Raw genomic sequence first — 26,970 nt, 5'->3', positions numbered from 1 at the left:
TCATTAGCTTTATTATCATCTTGAAAATTGCTTGCAGTGCTCCTTACCTCAAATAGAAAACTTGAGCCACTGGGTGTGATTCAGCCACTGATTATGATTACATCTATATCCCTTCTTTTTTTCCCTCATGCAAGGAACCGAAGGTAGCTTACATGTACCTTCTCCTCTCCAATTTATCCAAAATGACTGAAATTGTCCTGACCACATTGCTCTCTAGTGCAGCGGTCGCCAACCATTTTGGCACCAGGGACTGGTTTAGTGAAAGACAATTTTTATATGGACCGGGATGGGTGGGCATTGAGGGGATGGTTTGGGGAATCCCCCTGCCCCCCCATTCCAGCATCCTGGCTTCTCTTCGACTGGGTGGGCACCCAGCCGAAGCGAAGCCAGGACGCTGGGGCGGGCGGGCAGCTTCGGAACGGCGCGCCTGGAAGTCGCTCTCCCAGAGTGGCTTCCAGCTGGGCATGCCGTTCCAAAGCCGCCCCACCCCACCCCAGCATCCTTGCTTCTCTTCGGCTGGGCAGGCAAGATGGCGCCCTGCACCCAGGTACGCTGTGGTGGGGGTGGGGTGTGTGAAAACAGCTCACCTGTGTGGCCCGGTTCCTAACAGGCCACGGACCGCTCCTGGTCTGTGGCCTGGGAGTTGGGGACCCCTGCTCTAGTGAACTTAGATCCAGGAAATAGCTTCCCTTTCCCATGCTAGTATACAGTCTATCTTCATTGAGACTATAATGAGAAAAATGAATCTTCTTCCTTCACTGTAGGATGAAGACTGCAGTGCATATTGGCCTTATTTCAAGAAGGGGTATGTTTCCTGTACCAGAGAGCTTAATCCAGTGCGTGACGCTTTTGGCAAACAACATAACAATAAGTGCATAATGTGCCTACAGAAGTTGTGAGTAGACAATCATCTGTTTACTTTTTAACTAAATCAGGCCACTCATCTGCTATAAACTAAAGCTTTCTTAACTCTTTCTTTCAGCAAAAATGGAGGTACAATGACTTCTGTTGAAAAGAACCCACCACAAAATGGAAATAATGTGGTGAGATAAAATTGTATCTAAATGTGTATCACTGGTTGTTAGCATTCTGTATTTCTTTCCCATGGTGACCAAGAAGGAGAAGGGTGAGCTTCATCCCAAACATGTACCAAAACTCTAAACATTATTTATTTATTACATTTCTATACTGCCCAATAGCCGGAGCTCTCTGGGCGGTTCACAAAACATAATCAAGGTCTTGTATTCTGGACTAGGGATGTACAGGTACTGTAAAATCAGTTCCATCTGTGTTTTGCAGATTACCACATGCCTTTTGATTCATCGAATGCTCATTGGTGGAATTAGAGTTTTTCCATTTTCCCAAGTTTGCATAAATTCACATTTGGGCAAATTCACACTCACCCCCCCGTAACTAAAATGCATAAAATCCCCCGAAATATTTTCATGCTTTAGCCTATGGGGGAAATGCACATTTTCAGCTGGTGTTTTTTTAATTTTATATATTTTTCTACAACTAAATTTACATAAAATTCCAGAAAGGTTTTTTTAAAAAATCCTCAGAATTCGTGTGACTCAAGAAAAGCTGGTCTGCAAGTTTGCTGCAGAATCCATATAAATCTGAATTTATTCTTTTGTGGATTTCTCTGACATCCCTATTCTGTAGCTGACACACCCCAAATCTGCTCCAGATGGTTGGGAGACTCCTCCAAAGCAGGTTTTGGAGGAATAAAAGGAACTGCTGGGAGGTGGTGGAGGAGAGGACAGAAATATCCTTTGCATAAATGCAATGTTGGATTCAAGCCTATATTAGTACCCCACCTGTCTGCCAAAGGACAAAAAGTAGTATATATGATATTCCCAAAGAGCTACCTGACCAGCTCATTCTCTCTCATTCATAGAGATGGAATTCCATAAGCTACCTTCAGAACATTTTTGCCATGAAGTAATATTGCAATATCAAGGGCAGGCTCTTCCTTGTCTGCTTTCCAAGCCACATCCTTGGCTTTATTCACTGCTGATGGCCTTGCAACTCTTCCCATTTCATCATCCTCTGCAATAGTTGATATAGAGGCATGTGCAATCTCTGAATTGTTTTAATGCTGCTGTTCACCTTCTGATTGCTGTGATCTGGTAGTCTCCACTGTGTTTTAAACATGTTGGGAAAAGTGGGGGAGAAATCCTTTATAATCCAGATCAATTGTGTGCTTTGAATATGAATATCCCTGTGAAAGAATGATAATTAGGTTTGCCATAATAGACAACACCCAACACGTGCTGCTAAGACAGAGACACTCCTCTGAGTAATTCCCCAGTTGGAGACAAGATGATAGGTGGCATCTGGTTGACCCTGTCACACCCTGTCTCAAGTGTGTGTATGTATGTGTGATGAGTTTCCTGTGGATGAAGATCTTCCAGAGTTTCTAAGAACCAGACCAGCAAATTAAATTGTGTTCTTTCTCTCCAGAGGGGTGATGAATGCTATGAGTATCGATCACAGATGGGGCCTGATGGAGAGCTCTTCTGCACCCGTGAGAATAACCCAGTACGTGACACTTCCGGCAACACTCATAGCAACAAGTGCATCATGTGTGCAGAGAAATTGTGAGTGTTCTCTAACTGCGGGATGATGAAATCATGGGCCTGGAGGGAGTGAAAATAATAATAATAATAATAATAATAATAATAATAATAATAATAATAATAACCACCTAGCCAAAATGATGAAGAATGGAAAATTTGTAATGTGCAGCTAAAGTCTGTTGGCAATCTGGCATTCTTCCCATTGAAGACAACTGTGTTTTAAAACCAGCAACGTTGAACATGACCATTTTCTTCAGTATAATAAGCCACCTGATATGCACATATCAGGTTGTATCGCTTCACACAGAACTTTCCTTGGAAGGAACTGGCCAGTCCATATCAAATGAATATCAACTTTTGGCCAGCAGTGACGGCGTTCTTATTTGGCTTACCTTTTCATTACTGTTAGAGTGAGCTAGTTATTGAACCCATTCTTAGGTTACTATACAGCCCTATTTTAAGTATTAGATTTTTTTTCTTATTTACAATTGTTTTAAAATTTTCATCCATAGACAACTGTGGGAAGTTCAGGGAGCATTTTTGCCAACTGCATCCCTCCACCGAGGGTGCCAGAAATACTGTAATTTTGTAAATTAAAAGTTGGTGTTTGTAGCACAACGGAACACCCAAAGGTTCAAAATTAGCTTATTTGCAAGGTAAATTTGACCCTTTCGACACTCTGTAGTTCTAAAGCCACCCTTTCTTTCATAAAAAGGGCATTTTTAAAGATTTCAGTGGAAGTAGGTGGGGGGGGCACAACGGGGGCAAGGGCCACATGCAGTTATAGCCCTGAAGTACTTTCCCTACCCATTTCATAGCATTTGTATTGATCAGTGTAGGCAACATTCTCTGTGAGAGTAGGGGAGAAATGTTGCATCTTAACAGCACATTCATCAAGCTGTTTTAAGTTGGTAGATCCTTCCCACTGTGTTGGTGAACACTTCTCACTGTGGTGTCCTATATGTAAGCCATGGTATTTCTTTGTTTCATGTGGTTTTATCCTCCCCATCTCCTGTAGAGGACAGATTTTTTTTCTCCCTTGTTACCTCCCCCCCCCCACCACAACAACTCTTGAAGTAGGTTAAGCTGGGAGATAGTGAGTGTCAACATATGGGGGAAAATAGTGTTTCCTTACCATCGCTTCTCTGCCTGTGTGTTTGTCCCCCATTACATCCTCTTTTGAAAGAGGAAGTAAACAATGTGCTCATGGCCCATTCAGTGGGCCGTTTTGAACACTGCTTTTCCAGCACACAACAGAAGATAGCAGCGACTTCCATCTTTAAAATAAGTCAGACTTACTGGGGTGTGGTTTTTGTTTTTGTTTTTTGTGGCATAAAGAAGGCTAGAAGGGGCGGGAGGCACGCAAAAGGCAGATGATGTCTTGAGAGGGACCCGCAAAAATCTGTGAGTACCCAGCAATGAGTGTGGAATAAAACACTCATCTGATGGAGCTCATTGGCTGGCCCAAGGTTATCCAGTGAGCTTCATGGCTGAGTGGGGATTTGAACTCAGGATTCCCTGCTCAAATTTAACAATCCAGGGATGCGAAACCTCAGGCCCATGGACCAAGTCTGCCCCTCCAGGGTTTTCCGAATGATCACACCCATTCCCCTGGCCTCATCACTTTCCCCAAACACCGATTGGTGGTTTTCCAGGCCATAGCTAGACCTAAGATTTATCCCTGGATCGTCCAGGGGTCAAACTTGTTCATCTAGGTGACACACAGGGGATCCAGTGCTCAGGCAGGGGCGAACCCTGGATGATCCCGGGATAAACCTTAGGTCTAGCTGTGGCCCCAGGTTTTGTATGTTTTTTCCCATTATAAAAGGTTGGACTGCATCTTAAGGCTTAGTTACTGGCAATAAGAGCTTTAAGTTACAATATACTTGTAATTTTGGCCCCTCCTCTTTTTCTTTTGTCCCACCCACTACTGGAATGCATCCCCTAAGAGTTTCTCTGAAATTGAATCAAACCCTCAGACTGAAAGCAGTTAAGCGCCCCTGCCAGAGGCCCTACAGAATCTATACCCCCTCCCCAATTTAATCCAGTCCCTGTTCTATCATACAATCTAGCAACTCCAGCCAGAATCCTGGAAAACTAGCCTATAAGTATGTGCCGCATATAAACAAACCAGTTGATATTTCATTAACATTTGCTACATGGGTATGGTTTTTTTTGTTTCCATTTTTTGTTTTTGCACTGGCTGGTCTTTTTTTCTTCTTTCCATTTTTTCACTGAATGTTCAGTATCTAACAAGCATTTCAATGTGGAAATCTGAGCTTCCCATTCCTGATAATCATGTTCTTCTGCATTCCATGCCTTCCAGCAAAAGAGAAGCAAGAGAAGGCAAGATTGGCGGTGGAGGTGGTGGAAGAGGACAAAGCCTGAATGCAAATGGGAACAGAATCGCTCAAGGGAACCTAAATGGAGGGAACTTAAACGAGGTGAGGATGTTATGCAAGGTGCGACCTCACCATTAGTGATTACTGCTTTTCCCTTATATTGTATCCAGTGGTTTGTCTCTGCTTGCATCACTATGGTGTAGAAAACACAAATTCTATGTCATAACATTCATAGCCTAGGTCACATGTTCAGGCTAAGAGTTCACATTCTCATAGAAAAATAATCCCAGAAGATGACTTTCTGCAGGGAAGTATAAAGCATAAAAGAGATCAGTCCAAAAACTTAGCAGAGAACAATACACAAATTATTTCTGAACACCAGCCACAGATTCTGAATAGTGTGGGAGTTTCCTAATTGGCAGTGGAGGATCAGAGCCAAGAAACCACAGAATCCAGCAATGCAAGATAAGAATATAAGAAGAGACATGCTGGATTAGACCAAGCGTCCATCTAGTGCATCTAGTGTTCACAGAGTGGCCAACCAGCTGCCCCCGGGAAACTCACAAGCAGGCCATGGTTGTGACAGCACCCTCCCGCTTATGTTCCCCAGCAGAGATGGTTGTGGAGGTGCCTCTGGAGAGAAGACTCCCATACTAAAGCAGGATGCCAGGAGATGGTGATGATGAAGAAGAATGAAGCAAACTTGTACAAGTGGAACATCATGACACAATTATGTCTGTTATTGTCCTGGCATGAGCTCTGTTGACTATTTGCACAGTGGAAGTTCCTGGTGGATCAGATTACTACCAATGTCATGCTTTCTGTGGTGGCTCCTAATCTGTTGAACTCCCTCCCTTTGGAGGTTCAAGGAGAATTGACTCTCCTCTCTTTTCAGAGGGGAAAGAAAATGTACCATTTGGGGATAGACATGTCACTCCATTGCTGCAAATGACAACAAGAGGCTGGAGGCATCTTAAGACTAATAAATACAGCATAACTGCACAGGCCAGAGCCCACTTCATCAGATGCATGAGGAGTTATCACATACACACACCCTTAGGAAAGCTGGGGCAAGAGAAAAATGTTACTACAGCAATACAAGCAATAGGTGTGCCACATCACTCTGCAAGGCACAATTGTAAATGAGATTCAAAGAAGCTTTTAAAAATCCAGACAGAGAGGGTGTGACTCACTCCCACCTTATAGTGAATTAGTAAAGCAGCATGAATAACGTACATAAACATTTACGGAGAGACAATTATTTTCTGTGAGCTAGGCACTCCCAGTCTCTATTGAGCTCCCAGTCTGATAGTATCAAATCTGAAAATGAATTTGTACTTTCCTTGAACCTTTTGACTGACGTATGGCAGCTTTCTAGACTATTTCAGAACGTTCTTGTCTCCTTTGACTTCAGAGATTCATTTAAGCAAGTTTAGGGGGTGTCTGCATGTATTTGTATAGGTTTCTTGGTGTGTGTGTTTTTTAAAAAAACTTTTATAATGTTCTGCGGTTATTTGTTTAGGTACCCTGCCTATTGGTTTTGGATTTAGCTTCTGAGATCTCAATTGCTTTAATTGTGAATTGCTTCTCAATTGCTTTTACTATAAATAACCTTGGGAGCCATTACAGCTGAAAGGTGACTGATAGAATAATATATTTTTTGGTCAAGGAATCCCAAATTGTTGTTAATTTTAGATGGACATGGATGGACAAAGGAAGTGGCAGGAGGTGATGGCATTTCTGCTAAGGAACAGACAGCTTAAAAACAGCAGTGGCCTATGTGGTAGAAACTGCTAGCTTCTGCTGCTAAATGGCTAGCAGGCACTATTATTATTATTATTATTATTATTATTATTATTATTATTATTATTTATTGCATTTTTATGCCGCCCAACAGCCGAAGCTCCCTGGGTGGTTCACAAAACTAAAACCATTCAAAGTATAAAACAAACAGTATAAAAACATGATATAAAATACACATTGAAAACTGATTAAAAACATACCATACATGATTAAAACATATTTAAAACATCCTTAAAACATCCTAAAAATAGGTTAGGCAAGTATGTCAGTGATCTGTGTTGGGTGCTAAGGCCATGGACCTGCACAGTGTTGAGTTAATACATCCTGAGGTTTCTTCACTTACCTCGCAACAACCTTATTTGCTGTCCAGGTAAAGTTGTTCTTGATGGACAACTTCAAGGCCTATCCAGGTCCCCCTTCCCCATGCAGAGACACTAGGCAATGGAAGCTGCAAGACTTCTCAAATTGTTCCATGAGCTGCCAAGGCTTAACAGTGATCAGGATTTTTGTGTGAACTGGCACACGGGTGAGGGGTTGGGTTGGGGTATCAAATTGGGGCACCTAGCAGTTAGGCTCTGGCATCTTACCTCATGCACCACCAAGTCTCTTTTCCTACTGCAAGCCTGGTATACTAAGCACTGTCATGTAGGCCACAATACCACCCTTCCGGAACATCCAGTCAGATGCCTCCCACCAATTTGGTTAGGCAATTTTCAGACTTCTTTGTGACCTGATATTGTTTATATCCATCTTTCCACAGTGTTCATATCAGTCTGAGGCCTTAGCTAGACCTAAGGTTTATCCCGGGATCGTCCCAGGGTCATCCCTGTTCATGTAAATGGCACACAGGATATCCCGGGAGCAGGCAGGGATGACCCCGGGACGACCCCGGGATAAACCTTAGGTCTAGCTAAGGCCTAAGAGATACTATCCATGCTGGGGGGTTTTCTTTTTCTTTTTGCCTTCCACAAAGCTCTCTCTTAAGTACATTGATCGCTCAAGATAGTTTTCAAGGATTTCAGAATTGCTGCAACAGTGACCTCATTTGTATTCACCCTCCAGTAGTAGGACAGGCGGTAACTGACAGGCTAACTACAGGCTAACTAGCACTTTTCTCTGTTTGAGGGCTAATATGGTGTTTGATTGTTTTGCTCTGTTAAATGCTATTGTTTGATTTGATTCTGTAGCACAGGAGTGTTGAACCTTTTTCAACCCAAGGGCCAAACTGCATTTTGGAAAAGTTCTAAGGGCCGACATTCCAGTGGTGGGTGGGGACAAAGGCAAAATGGGTCAGAGCCCAAAATATCCAGAACTCCAGCCTACTTTAGCTCAAAGCTCTTACTGCCAGTAGCAAAACCTTAGGAGAGGCATTGGTAACTTTTAGAGTGGGGGGTACTGCCAATAGCTGGTCAGGGGGTAGGGGGGGTTGGGAAAAGGTTGGGTGACCATCTGGGGAGCCTCAGATGGCTGGATTGGGACCCCAGGCAGGCTGGATTTGGCTCCCGAATCTGAGGTTCTGCACCACTGCTGTATCACGTGTTCCAGTTTTTCCCACTGCTGCTTGTTTTAGATTGGGGGTGGCCAACATGCACTACACAGAATGCATGCAGCCCCTGCTGCTGCACCCTCTGGGGGGAAAAAGTAGGAGGAAAATGGTGTCCGTAGCACCACAGAGTCCCAGAAAATTCAAATTTAGTTTGTTTACAAGCTAAATTTGACTTTTTTGGTAGACTGTAGTGCTACAGAATCCATTTTCCCCCTATAATTTTTTTAGTGTTTGTTTTCAGCTCTCTCAGACTGTGGCCCATGAGGGAGAAGCCAGGGGAAGAAAATCCACCACCCCCAGAACTCCCAAAGTTACTTCACATGTCTCTTTAAGCCATCATGATTTATAAGCTTAAAAACCACCATGGTTTATTGTGTTATTTGTGAGTGGTTTTCCCCACCATGGTAGATTATTTAGTCAAAATAAGCCATGGTGATAAGCCATGGCCTGTAGTGAGGTTTATTTAAACTATCATGGTTTATCATGTTATCTGGTGCTCCACAGTGACTTAAAGAGTAGTTTAAAGATCACCTACAGAGTTGCTTGGCAAGAGCGGTCAAAGCCATTGCTCTGCTCCAGTCGGCAGATATCTGTTTCCAAGATCTGCCTAGCAACAGATTGCACTTAGTAGCTTCAACGCAGTATTAAGCAAGCCCAGTTCCAAGCAAACAAAAGAAGCCAAACAAGCCACTTTGTATGCCAATAAACAACTTCCTGTTATTTCTGTGTTGTTACTTTGCTGCTGGCTGCTGGCGGGGTACAGGGGAGAGGCTAAGGGCTGTGGGATAGGACTAAAAGATGGGCATGCGAAGTGAAGGCAGGGAATGAAGGGCTAGCAGGTGGTTCATTTCTGGTCACTTTTCTATGAAAAAGGAGAGTTGTGAAGTTATCCAATACAGCTTTTGGAGGCTCCCCATGAGGAGACTCAGCATATAAAATTCACCCCGTTCCAGCAAACTATAAAGGCATTAGAGCATTTGGTTTCCAATGCAAAGGAAGCTGGGATACCATCTTGGCCAAGTGGGAGGAGGGGTGAGGGCAGGGAAAATAAGCACAGTAGCTTATTTGTCTGATCATGTTGGGGATACAATAACTTATACACCACCATGGATGTGAACCCAGCCTCTGACTCTGCTTCAGTAAATGTTTATCAAAAGAAGAATGATAGCTGCCTATGTAAAACCAAACTATGCAAACATTTTGGGTATCCCATGACTGTAATCCCATTAAGCAGCCATCAGTGCAGGCATCATAACATTGATATTTTCCAATGTGGGTTACAATCAAAAAATTATTCTGATGCAATGATATTCCCTTTTCATTGATGCAAATAAAGCCAGGAATGTTCAACTTGTGAATAGTGGCATGTCATTTCTCAAAGCTCCATCATGCCTACTTTTTTTTCCTGGTATGCATCCACGATTTCTATCTCTGTTCATTAGCACGCCAAGGACCAGTCACTTTCATGTGCGTGCATTCTTGCATTATTTCATCTTGTTTACCTTTTCACCTGGGCCAGCTCACGCTTCCTGGTATCACCACTGTGCTGTCCTTCCCCCTCCAGTTCATTGGATCTTGCGGTTGATGAACATTGTGATGGACGTGGGTGCCTTCCCCCCCCACCTCGCTCTGTTTTTGTTGTCAACTGTTTTAACAATTTAGCATTTGATCAATTAGGCACTGTTTCTGCCTTTTGAGGAGGAGAAATAGGAATGAGAGAGGAATAAGAGTGAGGTTTGAGCAGCGGAAGTACGTTACAGTGATTCAACACAATCCCGGTCGTTCAAGCAACTCAGCACGCCCTCCTCTTCCATCAGCAAAACTGCCCTTCAATGCCGATGCCTCCAAGAAGAGAGGTTTTGCGACATAGCGTGAGGATGGCAATACATAGGGATGGAAGGGTGGTTCTATCCCATGTGGAGAAAAAAATGCCACACTTTCCCTGCCCTAGAAAAACATGGAAAATGGAGGGGAAGAAACGAGATGACTGAAAGACAGGGACGACATCGTGTGAGGGTCAAGGGGCAAAACAGTAAACAAGGCAGGATGACAGTGGGATAAAACGTGCACTCCTGTGCCATGAGGACTAGACAGTTAAATGGGCACATTCTGAGCTACAAGGACGTGACATGTGGCTCATCAAGCTTCCAATAAGCACACTGATCAAGTGAGGGGCATTTAGAAAGTCCTTTAGATAAAGTCTCTGAAGGCCTGTATAAAGGGTTGGGGGAATGTGAAGCACTCCTGATCTGGAGTACTGTGGTTCATCATTCTCTTGGTGGAAAAGAGAGCAGACCTCATCCACCTAGGGATGGACAGCTCTGTCAATCTTGATCTCGCCATGATTTTTGAGGTCAAGTGCGTTCAGTTTCATTTCTGCATGAGCTTGTAATTTATTTATGTTAAAAATCCTTATGGAAACTGGTATGCATTTTTTGTAATGTGTGTATTAATGTATGCATTTTATGTTATTCTTAGCACATTTTTAAACTGCAAGAGAGAAGCAAGGTGGCATTAATTATGGCTCTGCATAAGAGATCCAGAGAAGTACAAAAGTCAATAGATTTGACCATCCCACTTGCACCTCTTCAGAAGAAGTATATGCAACAAAGCCTTGAGGGGAAATGCTATAGGGGGCTTCAGCACCTCTTAGCAACGGCCCATTATAGTTCCAATATAGAATCTTTATATGCTTTTTAAGAGAGGATAATATATTATCTACAGGGTAGAGATATAACCTGTTTCCCAACTCTATATTTCATTGTAGCACCTAAGTGCAGAAGAGTTCTATGCAAAATCAACATGTGATCAGGGTGGTGTTTTTGAGGCCAATGATGTATGCATTTTTCTATGCCTTTTTAAACGTATGTGTTTTTATGTTACATATACCTATTGACTAAAATGTATTTGTGTACATTTTGTAAATGTAGACATTTTTCTTTACACATTTGTGTGTGTGTGTGTGTGTGTCTGTGTTTAACACATCACAAGCTTGGAAATGTATAGATTTCTTACTTCAAACTGCATTTGGGTCCATGTTCAAGTCCAGGAGGTGTTTTTTAAAAAAACCAAAACACCTCCCCTCCCCAACTGAATAAATTTCTCCACCCAATTATGGTCTCCATTTGTGAACAAGCAAATAGGTAATCCTAGTATCAAACGTATTTCTTCTCCATTGACAGAAAAACTGCAATGAATATGGTGGGTCACTTCAAAGATACGATGCAAACAACCCCTGCTCAGTGAATAATCGGATTGCACAGGGTGATTATAGATCGTATACCAATTGTGGAGGGTGAGTATGCTAGATATTCAAAGATCTGTGTGAAACAAGCTATAGTGTGGAATTTGTCAATTCTGCACCATAATGTGGGGAGACAGGTTGCAAATCTCTGCCTTAATTTTCTATGACTGGGAATGTCCTACTGATTTCTCCTACAGTTGATTTTAGGGGCAAGAGCATAGCTATCCGGAAATCTGGAGTGTGATGTCATCAGTATTGCTGATGATAGTTAGGTCTACATTTTGTTGGATCTCATCCAGGAGAATCGGTCTCATTTTAAAACTGTTTGAAGACTATGGTTGGGTGGATGAGGTTGAACAGATCTATAGAAGACTTGATGAGGATTGGTAATCCCTGCTCTCAGAGATAAATAATTACCATCTGATGTTTGATACTTTTTTCCTTTGTTGTTGAACAAAGTCCACACAGTTGTTGTGGTCCTGGATCTGAGCTTAATGTCTTAAGCACAGGACAATGGTCAGCAGCACATTTTATCAGACAGACAGAAGCTTTTCCTGGAGAAATGAGGGTTGTCAGTCATCATCCATGCTTTTATAAGTTCCAATCCAGTCTCAATTATTGTGGGACCACCTGCTGTGTAAGTCTGCTTTAGGATATGCTTCCAAGATGGTTTTAAGCTTATGTCTAAAACCATAATTGCTAGAAACAAAACATTCTTTTTAAATTACCTTGCATCTCAAAAAAACATGGGATCAAAGAAAAATGCCAGGTCATTAGGGTTCTTGCAGGATAAGATTCTACTGGAGAGAAGGACAAGCAAGACTAGCTCCAACAGACAGCAAACAATATTCTAAAACTATGTCAGCATTTTATACAGTTGGTCATTTCTATGGGAGAGGCTGGATGTTGTGGTGGCTACTCTGCCAGAGAACTTTTTTTTTCCAAGGATTCGACAAATGTATGTCCTTTTTCTACTAGGATGGGAACATCGACATACTACAATGAAAATTGCCAAAGAGGACCTTTCAGCAACAGACAGAAAAGAAAGGCTGTCAAGGTAAACTCAATTCCTTATAAAACGATGGAGCAAATATTGGTCACAAGACAATAACGGTGAGTCAGGTTTGTAGCGTTGCTAAATAAAAACTGTTATATGACCCCAAGTACAAAATACCTTGAAAGATGTGGTGCTGAATTCAGTGCATTATCCTTTGCAGGCTGAAATTTGCAGTACACATTCCAATGTTAGTGCATGTAGTTGTGTTTACAATAAGGTTGAAATCATTTTATTTATTTAATTCATTTATACATCAACTGTGATGGCTGAATTTAAAGTTAATAAATTCAATATGGAACAGGGCTCTTGTTTGCAGAAAGAAGAACCTCAGAAGGTTCACAGATATAGGGCGACTTAACTGGAAAGGCACACTTTTTCTCCATTTTCCATTAACAATTATTTATATATTTATTTTAATTTAGGAAAATGTATTACTCACTGTTCATTATAAAATAATCCCAAAGCAGGGTACTACCAATAATGCAATACAATCATACAACGTATAAAAATGTAATAAATAAAATAAATAAATAAATAAATAAATAATAAAACATTGACCAAACCCTCCCAATCAAATAGGGAAGAATAGTAACAGATAAATAACAGTTTACACAATGCAGGGAAGGGCAGGAAATCAAGTCTGAGTGAACAGATAGATCTTTGTTTGGTGCCAAAAGCTTGTAAGACCCAGTATTGACCATATATGTGGAGGGAGGGTATTTCATAGTCAGGGTGCCTGTATCGAAAACAGTCACCTGGGTTACCTCATATTGAACTCCAGGCCAATGCAGCACTGTCAGGAAGGCATCCACATTCAATCTTAACATCTGGGCAGATGCATAAGAGAGAAGGTGTTCCGTCATGTATTCAGGTTTTAAGCTATGTTGGGGGTTATATTATAACACAAGCACCTTGAACTTGGCCCAGTAGCTTATTGGCACCCAGAGCAACTCCCTTAGAATTGGTGTAATACGGCTCCGTTAAGCTGTCCCATTCAGCAGCCTTAGCTGTGGCATTTTGCACAGGCCAACCTCAGATGCAGTGCCACCTGAAGTGCATTGCAATGGTCCCATCTTGAGATACCACCATATGGCTCACTTCGGCTAGGCTATCCCTGTCCAAGAACAGCCATAGCTATACAAACCTAGAAAAGGGCTTTCCTCACTGTGGAGGCCACTTCTTCCTCCATAGACACTGATGGATCTAGGAGCACCCTGGCTACACACTTGCTCGTTCAGAGGGCGTGCAACCCCATCCAGAACAGGGACCTTTGGAAAAACACACTCAGACCATCCACAAATAGCAGAGAACTGTGTTAATTGCTATCGTTCGAATGAAGTAGTGCCCTCTAGTGTCTTAAATCAAAACCAGTTATGTTAGGTACTGAACACTAGATCCTTTATTGCAAGGAAGGGTCAGTTCACCGGATGACTCCTCTGGCTGGATGCAAAGAATGCAAACGTGTTGTAGTGTATGAGCTATTCTCATAGTATGCTTGCATATATATCCGTTCACAGGGATCATCTCAGGTATGGGATCTTTTATTGTGTGGTTTTATAGGATGGGTGCTCCCTTATAACTGAGCTATCTCTCCCTGTGAAAAGCTGTGATTCAGGAATGTATGGGCTGCTCTTTGAAGGACTCCCGGGTAGCTTCATCGATTCTCCATTCTTGTATCCTTGTTCTAGAACAGCTTTTACTGCTTCCAGATAGATGATTCTTTCTGCCTAGATCAAAGAATGAAATTGTTACAATCATGAAGGCACTTTTAAAGCTGCTAGTTTCCTCATCATCACTTGCTTTAGGGTGGATGCTTTAGGGTGGATTCCTGCATCGAGCAGGGGGTTGGACTTGATGGCCTTGTAGGCCCCTTCCAACTCTGCTTTTCTATGATTCTATGATTCTATGTAGTCAGATCTTGGAAGGTTGGCACTACACTTCAGAAGGTGTAGCTTTTGCCATCACAGCAGCACAATTGTGTGAAAAGTTGTAAGTCTTCCTATTGTACATCTCTTGAAAGTATATCAGCCCTGTCTTGCATTGAATCGGGTTCAGTTAGGGATGTACAAATTTTGTTACATCTGTTCTGTCTGTGTTTCACAGATTGTCAGGTATCTTTCATTGATGGAACTGGAGTTTTTTGTACAAGAATTTCATTCATTCCAAATGTAAATTTGTGCAAGAGCGCAGTTGTGATAACCTCCCCCCCCCGCAACTTTTTTTTTAAAAAAAAGAACTCCCAGAAGAATCTACACAATTTAGTAAAAGCCAGTCCACTGTGAAATCTGCAGGTTGGATTCACAGAAATACAAGCTCATTTGAATCCATTGCAGATTTCTCTGACAATAGTTACAATTGTGTATTATTTTTATTATCATTTTTGCCACTTGCCATTTAAGGGTACATTATACTGAGTATGAATTGCAGCTAATAATAAAAGACACATGGCTGGTACAAATGAACACAGAGCGTCATCACATGGGGGGAAATCGTGTGTCCTTACCATCTCTTCTCCGCCCCTGTTTTTGTTCCTCATTACTTCCTCTTCTCCCTGGAAGGGAAAGAGGAAGTAAATTAAGACCATGTGGCCCATTCAGGGTCCGTTTTAATTACGCTGTTTTTCCTGTATGCACATGGGATTGTGGCACATTCCAATTTTTTTTTAAAAAAAGTTGAAATAAAAGGTGTCTATTTTGCTATGGAAAATCGAGCAGAAGGAATGGGAGGTGCACAGGAGGAGGACGTAGTCGTTAAAGGATGCATGCACATCTGTAACTGGGCAGTAGCGAGCGTGCACTAAAACCCTCATCTGATGAACCTCATAGAAGCGAACAAGCCAGCCAGCACATATCTGATCAACAATGATAAATAATACCTTGCAAATTATATTGCTAACATGTTGAGAAACTAGAATGCCAAGTCTACAGGGAAAATCAGAAAGGTATTTTTGTAAAGAAAGAGCTCACAGCTTGTGATTGTAACCACTTATTTACAGACAAATACAAGGGCAGCTCTGTTAATTAGAGATGCTAATGGAGGTTTCTGCTAAGTAGAAACCAGCTCCAGGATTTTGAAGTCCCTTGGGCAAAATGCCCTCAAGGAGCTCCCTCCTTCAATGGCCCCATTCAGAAGACACCTTAAACCATGGCTTCAACCATGGTGGTTAAACCAGAAAGTCAGGCTGTGTTCACAAGACACCTTAAACCATGGCTTTAACCATGATGAATAAAGCAAAAAGCTTTATTCACCATTGTTGAAGCTGTGGTTTAAGGTGTCTTCTGAACTCAGCCTGGCTTTCTGGCTTAGCCATCATGGTTAAAGCCATGGTTTAAGGTGTCTTCTGAACATGCCCACCAAATCTGTCTTCCCACCACCATTGTCAACGCTGCTATTGCCCCTCATCCTCTTTCTCATCACTGCTACCACTTGCTTGCTTGACAGTCAGAGAGCTAATGAGTAAGTAGGCAGCCATATCCACTGCTCCTCCTTCTCACCACTGCCATAGCGAGAGGCAGGTGAACAAGCAGGTCGCAATGGTAAAGAGAAAGAGCTACTGCGAGGGGATCTTCTCAGTGGGCCCCTGCTGAGCTGTGGGCCCCTGGCAGGTTCCCAACCATACCTACCCTTGATGCCAGCCCTAAGTTTCTATATTCTTTGTCACTCTGGTTGCTTTAAGTGGCAAGCATGGAATGGGAGGGTAGGGAGTGAAAGCCATCAAAGCAGCACACAAAAACTATTCAGTGTGGCAGTGAATAATAACAGCTGTGAACTGATGGGTCAGACAGTTCTGATATGGATTCTGCCAATCCTAAACATACTTATGAATAAGTGAGCACAATTGATTCAGTTTACTTAGAAATGAGCCTCACTGAGTTGGTTGATTATTTGACAAATGAATAGCCTGTCTTTCAAGGAATGTTCTCAAAGTCATGAGGGAGAATAAAAGCTGCAATACAATGACAGCAATAACCATAGTTGCAGATTACAATTGCAAATTAAAAACAGAGAGGTAGCATTAACTTAAAACAACATCTTAGTTGTAAAAGGCTTACCTAAAGAGAAAGTTCTTGACAGCTTGCTTAAAAGCGCCAATGTCTTGGATCTGTGACACTGAAGTTTCCAAAGTTTGCCCCCACCTCTGCCTGCAAACCCCCCCATAAATTCAGAGGTGGGCACCAGTCTGAAAGATGGTGGACTGCTTCTAGATCTTGAATGGTGATTAAGGGAGCATCTCCCCTATAAGGGAAGGTTACAATAGCTAGGATTGTATAGCTTGGAAAAAAGGAGGCTAAGGGGAGGGGCATGATAGAGGTGTACAAAATCATGCACGATGTGGAGAATATGGATAGGGAGACATTTTTTTCCCTGTCCCATAATACTAGAACCCAGGGTCATCCCATGAAGCCGATTGGTGAGAGATGCAGGACAGATCAAAGTACTTCTTCACTCAGCACAGAGTTAAACTGTGGAACTCATTACCATAAGATGTGGTGATGTCCACCAATTTGAATGGCTTTAAAAGGGGGTTGGATACATTTCTGGAGGAAAAGGCTCTCAATGGCTACTAGTCCTGATAGCAATGTGCTGCCTTCAGTCTAAGGCCATAGCTAGACCTAAGGTTTATCCCTGGATCATCCAGGGGTCAAACCTGTTCATCTAGGTGACACACAGGGGATCCAGTGCTCAGGCAGGGGCGAACCCTGGATGATCCCAGGATAAACCTTAGGTCTAGCTAAGGCCAAAGAGGCAGTAAGTCTATATAACCAACTGCTGGGTAACATAGGTGGGAGGGGGCTGTTGCACCGTGCCCTGCTTATGGTTCCCTGGTTGACAGATGGTCGACCACTGTGGGAACAGAGTGCTAGACTAGATGGACCCTTGGTCTGATCCTGTATGGCTTTTCTTATGTTCTTATGAGTTCTAAGGAAGATGTTTGTGGGACTTGTTCCCTTGTAAACTGCATAGGACTGCAGCTTTACTCCATAATGTATATGCTTAAGATCAGAAAACTTGTTGATAAATGAGTGGACATTTATTTGTCATACGTGACATCCACTTATTATCTGTCAGTCTAGAGCTTTTACTGATATTTGTCTGCACCAATTTCTTTCCCAATTGAAACCATTAGCAAGAATTGGATGGCCATAATCTTTCTTGTATTGTAACTCGCCTCCATCATTTCAGCCAAGTTGGAAACACTGAAACAACCCCTGAAAATATCTTAGCTCTTTTTCCCCCCTTCTAGTTGGACTGCAGTAAAATTCTAGCTGATCTCGAGAAGGAAGGGACTTCCTGCAGTGCTCTGTGGTCTCCTGTTTGTGGCACTGATGGCAAAACATACAGAAATAAATGTTTCCTGTGTTCAGAGATACTGTGAGTAAAAACAACACTTGGTGCATTATTACACTCATGCAAGCCTTCATTGTGGGATACTAATTGTGTTTACATCCCATAGTGAGCTATCAAACATCTTCTTGGTGATTTGCCATAACCCAAAACAAGGGTAGAAACAATCTCAGTTAAAGAGATGACAGATGGTGATGCTTTTACAAATATCTTGGTCATTGTTCATTTTTTATCAAATTTTGCAGCATTTACAGTGGAATCCAAAACTGGATCCTGCTCATAGTAGAAGTTGCACATAAGTTCTGGTTTGTAAGTCATTGTGTGATGGACTTTCAAGAACCATTCCCATAATGGCTCTATACCCAATAGTCATGTGAAAAGATCCTCAAATCTGACAATACATCTCTTAATACTTTGGCAGCATTTGTTCAATTATGAACTATAGAAGTTGGGTACTCAGGGAAGCGGCAGTTGTGGCTTATCCTGGGGGTGCGGGAATGGCTTTGGCCAGTATCATCCCAAATGTGTGACTATGGGAACATGGGTGACTACAGCATTTCACACACACACACACACACACACACACACACACACACATACACACACACTATTTAGAATGCCATTAGGTCTTTTTCTACCAGTGGCGCTGCTGGGACTGGAGATCAGGGGGAAGCCTAGGACCCTGTAGCCCAGCATCCCACCCCCCACAAAATTATCATCCAGAGATCAGCAGGTAATTGGGGCAGTTGCCAGCACTAAGCTGGCATGGGCATACCAGGGCCCACTGGTGCTGATGGCGCCCTGCCATATTCATGGAACAGCCGGAATTTTATGCACATTGTTACAGATGCACATTTTATTATTTTTACTTTAAAAATATATGATATCTTTCTATTACAAAATGGTGCATATTCGAAACTAAATGTGTACATGTAGTCATGATGGTGCCATTAATTAAGTGCATTTAAAATGCCTGCCTGTGCCACTGTTCTCCAATCTCAGCATGAATATTTCAACAAGGTTTACTAGGGATGGCCATTGTGGGGAAATTCTGTTCGCTTTTGGCTCAATAGATCCCTCTGGTGCTCCTAATTCAGCACACATTTGTGAGTTGAGCAGCGAGTCAGTTCCCAAAGCGCAGAAATATTTCCACTTTTTTTTTTTTTTTTTTTTTTTAAGTATGAGTCACAATTTGAGGAAAATCACAGGTATAACTATTTATGGAAATCGCAATTTGAGCAAAATTGTGGCCACAAATAGTGCAATTTGCTCACATCGCAATATCCATAAATAGTTATACTCGCAATTTTGTGCAGATCATGATTTCCACATATTTAAAGAGTGGAAAACCACAAGTTTGCCTGACTCATTGTGCGGAGTGTTTGGCAAGCTTCGGGATGCGTGAGCTGAAGTTGGGGGGGATTCTTCCCAAATGGATTCCTCTGACATCAAGGGTTCACATGATCAAATTATGGGTGCCCACAAGTGCCTGTTCCATAATCAAGTCACCCTTGTAGGTTGTTGTGTCATGCGAACCAAGTGAGGGTACATTGTTCGCATGATTAACAAGTCATCACAACTCTAAAACAGTGCCCGCAAACCACAGTGGCTTATTTAAACCACCCTGGTTTTACGACATTGCTTGCCGGGTGGCTTATTTGAACCACCATGGTTCAATTTGATCATGCAAGCCCAGACTTTATGTCTTCTCTGTGTGTGTTGTCTTAGGACTATTCTGTACATACTACACCATAACCTGACCATAGGCTTTCATCACTTTAGTGAGTGTTTATTGCCTGTAATAGTAGGAAGCCAATTTAACACTTCTTCTCTTTACAGGAAAGCTGAACATATCCTTGCACTAAAGCATGAAGGTGAATGTCCTGAAGTTGGTCGTGGAACGGTGAGATTATCTTTCACTCACAGTGCCAGGGATTCAGGCAACATGTTCCTAGGCATGTTTACTTGGAGTCCATAAGTAAGTCCTCATTGAGTTCAGTGGGATTTACTGCCAAGTAAGTGTGCATAGGGATACAACTTTAGGTACTTGTTTTTGTCACCAAAATGTTAGTATTTATTGCCCGTATGAATATATCATCCCAGAATTAGTTAAATTCCTACAGGTTTATGTACAACATAAGGATCTTGGAGGAGTAATGACAGAAACTAGTATAAAACTGTTCCTTGAAGAAAGATCTATAGAATTGACAAGAGAACTCTAAGACATATACCTAATGATCTTGTTGGTTCTTTTGTAAATACACTTGGCATTCACCAAGGTGGCATTCAGGGGCACTAAGCCAGGGGTAGGCAACTTGTGGCCTCCAGATGTTTTGGCCTCCAACTCTCATCTTACCTTACCATTATCTATGTTGGCCAGGGCTGATGTAAGTTGTAGTCCAAAACATCTGGAGAGCCACAAGTTGCCCACCCCTGCTCTAATCTATCAATGTGTTCATTCTTCTTCCACTGTTGCCTGCAGCATAGGTCCAATGGGAGTTGGACATGGGAGAAACAACATGGAGAGAACCAAAAGTTGAGAGGAGACAAATAGAAAACAAGGGGCCCTAGACTTAAGATGTAGTTGTCCGACTGTTGCATAAATCTCATCTAATAAAATTGAGGTAGCAGCAATGCTTTTTTATTTTTACTGTTAGCTATAATGTCTTCAAAGTGTCATCCAGGCAAAGTTTCCCAGCATGGGGAACTGTGGATTAAGAATAAAAGAATAGCACTGCTGGATCAGACCAAAGGGCCATCTAGTCCGATACCCAGTTTTTGATGTGGCGGCCAGCCAATTAACTCTAGAAAGTGCACATGAATTCTGCCCTTCTTTGATTCCACTCTGTGAATAGTGTGAGGCCATGGTGAGGATTAACATTACTGATCTGTTGGCTGAAATGGAACTACTCTGGGGTTGCAGTCTATCCAAGATTGCTTGTAATTATCTCTTCCAGGGCTAAACTATATGCTAAGTAAAATGTGTATGATCTATGGGATTCTAACTTTTTGTTTTACTTCAGATTTAATGTAAGCTTATGAATCCCTGATCCAGACTGATGCATGTGTGGCTTGGTTTAACCTCCACCCACGCCATACACACATGATGGTTCCAATTTAGATCAGGGCCCCTACATGCTTACACTAAATTAAAGCAAAATGTTATAACCCCTACACACTACGCATTTAACATAATATGTAGTTTATGTATTAGCTCAAAACAATATGTTTAATGTGACAGGGAGGCACAGCACAGTCAGTATTCCCCTGCAGTGGAATTCTGCAAGTGGTGTCCATTCTGATAATGTTGCTGTGTTTCATTAGGTTAACTGCAGTAAGTATCCCCAAAACAGAGGAAGAGTTCTTTGCAAGAGGAGCATTCAGGAAGTTTGTGACACAGATGGTGAGACACACCGCAATGAATGTATGCTCTGTGACAAAATCCTGTGAGTATACTGACATACATATGTATTTCCTTTTATGGCTAGCTTTTTCCATAATAATATTTGGATGACTTATGTTTTCATTAATGGAACTGAAACAGATATTCACTGGGATATTCATGCAGCTAACACTGTGCCTAGAGTTGGATGACTCTATCAGTTTCACGTTCACCTGATTCAGATTTTTTTAAGTCTCAAGTTGTGTCCATCCCAGATATGAAGAAAGTTGCCAATTTTGGTAAATTCTTATTAAAACCAAGCTGACACCCACCAGCACTGGCAATATTCATTAGGCAAATCTATTCTCACCATGGAGAGGACCATGATATACCTGCCTGCCATACAGCTGTTAGAGATGAGGCAACTGTCAGGAAAAAAGAGGTGGCAACTCTAGTACAGCACTAGCATGGCTGAATACACAGGGATTCGAGCACATATATTCGAGCACATATACTTCACCATCATTTCCTAGCTGTGCCTTGATCAAGACAGCAAGCTAAGTCAGCAGGAAAGCATCATTTGGCACTTAATCGATATCTGCACCATCCAGGCTCTGTTTTTATTTTTACAGAATTATGTGGTTTGGAATAAACTCAAAGCGGGCAAATGATATCAGGACAGTTTGCATTTTCAAGCTGAAGGAATATGTGTGACAGTTGTTAAGGAACCATAATTTGTAAAAGATATGTCTATGCAATGTCTATGCAGGAGCTGAAGCAGCCATCAGCAGCAGGCCCAACAGAAATGTCTAGGCTGAGTTGGAAAAAGAAATCTTCCTGAATCTTGATAGCTGATTAGAAATTACCGTAAAGAGATTTTAGCCATTAATCTGCAGAATGTTGTTTAAATTTAGGCTGCAATCCTATGCCCATTTTCTTGAGATTAAATCCAATTGAACTCAAGATATTTCTGATTATTCACATATGGGCTCACACCATGTATGAGATGATCTTTCCAGCATGAAGTTATTAGGGATGTATCTATGTTCTCATTCATTTTTGTTCTCTTTCTTTTCTCAGGAAAACTAAATCTGAAATTGGCATCAAGAATATAGGACCATGCCCTAAGGTTTGTCTTGCTCTTATTATATAGATTGTCTCTAGAAATTTATAATAATTAATTACAGGTAAAGTAAATAGTGCAGTCAGTTTGTGCTTTGCCTCTTCCACATATTCCAGGCTTCCTCTTAATGCCTAGTGCCGCTTATGATACCCACCCAAGCTGACGTCATTCTGGCATAAGTGGTCCTTACATAGGCGTGTGCAAGGGGTGTGCAGGGTGTGCCCAGACACACCCTAATGTCTCAAGCACTAAGCGCTGATTGAGGGAGCCATTGAGTAGGGATCCAGAGGGGATTCAGACACAGCAGGAACAGTCCTCTGGCTACCCTCCAGCTGCTCCACTGCTGCTGCCCCCAAAAGCATGCTGTTGCTCCCAGCAGGAGGAGCAAAAAGGAATCACTCTGCCCAGAGCCATGCTTCAAAGAGGCCAGGAGGAGGAGGGCCCCTGAAGGCTAATATTGCCTTGTGAGCCTCTCCTCTAGCCAGTGTCATCACAAAGTCCCACCAATGACCCCCTCACCTCCAATCACCCTTCCACGATCAGGCAAGCCAAATGCAGAGTAGCACATCAGTGTCTACAGTGTATAATAAATAAACGAATAAAAATAATGTCCTTTATTAAAAATAAAAATAAAATTACCTGGGTGCACACCCTAATGAAATGTGCTGTGCACACTTATGGGGCCTTCAGAAGTGTAATAATACCTCTCTCACACTGTGGTTCTCTTCTCAGATGTAAAGCAGTGCAGGCTGCCAGAAAGTTTGAAGAAGAAAGAGTGACAAAGGTAAGACAGAAAGAGGGGGAAAAAGACAAAGTAATTTGGTCACAATGGAGAAGATGCATTTTTCTCTCATCTTACTTCTCATTTCAGAATCCAGGTGAAGGGGTGAGGATCTGTTAAAAACTGCCTGGGGGCTATTTACAGTGGCTCTCCCACCCACCTGTTTTCCACTGCAAATGCTGTCCCTGTATTAGAGTCAAAAGGAAATAAGGATTTGGACACAGACATTGACCTCATAAGGTCTAGTTCACACTTAACGTGGGAATTTCACTTTGGCCTTTCATTATACCTTGATCCAGTACACTAAGTCTGCAATCACATGTCTCTTTATTTGGGAGCAAGACCCAGTGAAACATCATGTCAGATGCTGGCGAGCAGGGCTGGGCTACGGCAAGGGTTCAGCGAGCGCCCGGTGGTCACAGACCCACATAGGTCCGACCAACCCTACTAGAAATGTATGAGAATTTTGTTTTGGCCCACAAAACATGCATACACGCCCTGTGCTAAAGCTCTGAACATGAGCAAAAGCATGAGCACACATCCTTCACAAATTGTCGAACGCCTGCTCATGTTTGTCTCATTCCTGATTCCCAGGCCGATTTGTCCAAACTTCCCAATTTGTGTAAATTTCCTCAGTAGCCTGAGGCCTTAGCTAGAGCTACCTCATAGTCCGTGACGGAGGAGGGAAGATCTCATATTGTGATTAATGCGAGATCCCTCCTCCGTTTACATGTGAGGCACGTCGACCTCAGGAGGAGAGGTACTGCACCTGCCATTTTTTAATTTTTTAAAGACACAGGAGCGCATGAACGCTTATGCGCTAAAGGTAAGTTTTCTTTTTAATTTTAAGTACTTTCCCCACTACCCCCACCCTATCCCCAATGGGTGCAGCGCTCCTGGCTCTGCCCAAGACCGCGGAAAAAGCGGGCCGAAAGGGGAGGAGGAGATCCCGGGGCGAGGGAGGATAATCCCTCCCTGATCCCAGGATCCCCTGTGCATCATGTGGACGCACAGGGACAATCCCAGGGTTCGCCCTGGGATTTCGCCCAGTCTAGCTAAGGCCTGAATCAGTCTCACTTTTGTCTATGGAGAAAATTTGTGCAAATTTGGGGAGATTTCTGGAAATCTGGGGAGATTTGTACATGACTCCTGTTCGATTGCTGCTCAGTTTACTCAAGTTTCCCATTCGTACAACGTGACCAGCAATTGCAAGTACGAATGGGAATTGGGCATGAAATGTTTGGAGAATCCTAGCAATCTTGAACAGCGCTCATTCCCTCTGCCCTCCCATCTCCATGCTTCTTCCAGAGAAGATTCCAGTCTATGAAGACTGTATCAGAAATTCCTATATCCTGTCTGGTTACTGAAAATTGACGATTTCATTAAATTTTGGATATCAAACTGTTCTCCACCCCTCAGGTGTCCTTTTTCTTTTAATCCAATAGGTTGACAAGGTATAGAAGACCTTTTGATTGCAAGCAATTGTTTTCATTTCCCCAAAAGAATTTGGGAATATGGCATTAAAAAAATCTCTAAGAACAACTGAAAAATGGTCAATATACCTTGTAACAAAATTATTTTAGAAAATGTAAAGCTATATTCTACAATAGCAACAAAAGACATTAAAGGTGTTCAAATAGGTATTGTTCCACATATAGTTAGACCTTTGCAAGTCACTCTTCTCCATTAGTGAAAGAAAGAAATATTTAAGTGATATCACTGTGATTTGGACAAACGTTTACCTTGGCACAAATGTATAATAACCTTAGCCAGCTCCATCAAATTTTCTTTAAAATGTTTTTGATATCTTCATGACTCTGACCCTAAATTCCTTCTGTTTTCTCCAGAGCAGGTGATGGAAGAATTGACACTCAGAACCAAGGAAGCTGCTGAATCCTTAAGTGCTGCTAAGCCTGCCTTCATCCTAAATATAAGGATCAATTTCATATCTGTAATATATGGTCAATGAATGTGCACTAAGGAGACAGGCCTTGCTGATGCTGTAAAATAATCCTATTTACTCATCCAGTCACTTCCTTCTTGATTTCCACTCTTACTACTCCCATGGACTCTCTACAACTCTTATCACCTCCCTCAGTCTCACTGTGTTTCTTCAATAAAATAAACTAAGAGGATCCCTAATCAGTTGTTCCTTTTGTCCATGCTTAAGGATATGTTGAACCATCTGAAAGTTTCAGGGTTTTTTGGTCCTCTAAATTCTCATTGGGAATAACTAAGGATCTTCCAATAGACTGATTGATTTCAATAGATGGATATCTTGACCTTGATTTAATTAAAATTTTAGTGTTGCTAATCACACTGAGGATTTACTTAACAGATGCACAGATCCCTTAATAGCACCATTCAGTACACACAATTCTTAAAAGAAGGAAGTTTTACCTAGTGAATATATCTGTCAAAGACCAATTAGGAGTTACTGCAGTGCAAAGTTGTGGGCTATTGTAGTTTCCCCTATCTCACCTTGTAGTCCAGTTCTCCATTTACGTATTTATTTTTAAACTCAAACCATTTGTTCATTGTTGTTTTCAAGTGCAGACAATCATCCTGACTCTTCCCCCCTCCAAACAAGAGTAAATACAATACATATTACAATACTAAATCCCTTCTCTAAATCAGTTCCATGCGTTGCACTCCTGATAGACAGAGGGCTCCAAGTTCAGAGCCCTCTGCCTATCCTGTGCCTTGCCACCAAGAGCCAGGCAGGACAAGAAGAGGACTGAGGCAATTTCACCTCCATTCCTCCATTTAAAAAGTAAAAAGCGAAATGGGCCTCTGAGGTCATCTAGCCGACTTACCTTTCAGAGGATTGGGTGGGGCTTGGAGAGCCCGTAAGCTATTGCACATGACAGCTTCTCCACTCTGCTGCTCTCCCTGCCCACCACATGCTGCTTATTATTATTATTATTATTATTATTATTATTATTATTATTATTATTATTTGTATCCCACCTTTTGCCCAATACTGGGTCTCTCTCTCTCTCTCTCTCTCTCTCTCTCTCTCTCTCTCTCTCTCTCTTTATATAGTTTCTTATTTATTTGTTGTTTCAACCATCATGGTCATACCAACTTTACAAATGCAATACAGGTAAGCACACAAAAACTCTACAATACAAAGAAGTAAAATACAAAAAGATTTTTTTAAAAAAGGTTTTCACAAATATTTAAAAGTTCATTTTAATACAAAGAATTAAAATAAGAAACACTGAGAATTTACATTAAAAGGTCTATAAATGTATAAAAATTAATATTAGTGATATGTTAAAACTTCATGTTAAATTACATAATTACAGTTCACCATATTGACCTCTATGAATCTTCTTCTCAACTTTTGGGCAGCCACTGCGAATCTTGCAACTCTGTCTTGTCACAAATTTGTCAGCATCAGAGAGCAAATATATAACTTTAACTTGATCATCACTGTCAGATATATCCCATAACAGATTCAAAATAAATTTTGTCCTGGGTTCAGAATACAGAGAACAATATAATAAATAATGGTTGAGGTCCTATACTGCTTGAGCACCACATATACAGTACCTCTGCTCTATAGGTATTTTATGGTAACGACCCTTAAGTATTGAGAAGGCATAGTTTGGAAATGCAATGCCAGAAATGCCTTTCTAAAGGATGCTACTGATAACTCATGTAGATTGCACTCAAACCCACGAGTTAATTTTAAAAGACGCAGGTGTGGAGAAAATGATTTTTAAATTACTTCTAGATCATGTTGGGAGTAAAACTTT

At 41.8% G+C, this 26,970-nt stretch overlaps 1 protein-coding gene across 1 annotated transcript; it reads left to right on the top strand.

Annotated features, from left to right (window-relative positions):
* The first annotated feature begins 773 nt into the window (after positions 1-773).
* LOC134396770 (serine protease inhibitor Kazal-type 5-like) lies at positions 774-25,194 on the top strand. Its single transcript, XM_063123336.1, has 12 exons — positions 774-895; positions 983-1,043; positions 2,467-2,603; positions 4,909-5,026; positions 11,456-11,568; positions 12,496-12,574; positions 17,820-17,947; positions 19,760-19,823; positions 21,245-21,366; positions 22,383-22,431; positions 23,158-23,209; positions 25,054-25,194. Exons 1-11 carry the CDS (start codon positions 879-881, stop codon positions 23,161-23,163), a joined length of 894 nt encoding a protein of 297 aa, XP_062979406.1. The 5' UTR covers positions 774-878; the 3' UTR covers positions 23,164-23,209; positions 25,054-25,194.
* Positions 25,195-26,970: the final 1,776 nt, after the last annotated feature.

Source organism: Elgaria multicarinata, chromosome 3, assembly GCF_023053635.1.
Source record: "Elgaria multicarinata webbii isolate HBS135686 ecotype San Diego chromosome 3, rElgMul1.1.pri, whole genome shotgun sequence".
NCBI lineage: Eukaryota > Metazoa > Chordata > Lepidosauria > Squamata > Anguidae > Elgaria > Elgaria multicarinata.
Note: the sequence above shows the minus strand (reverse complement) of the source record. Positions and strands in the feature narration are given on the sequence as shown.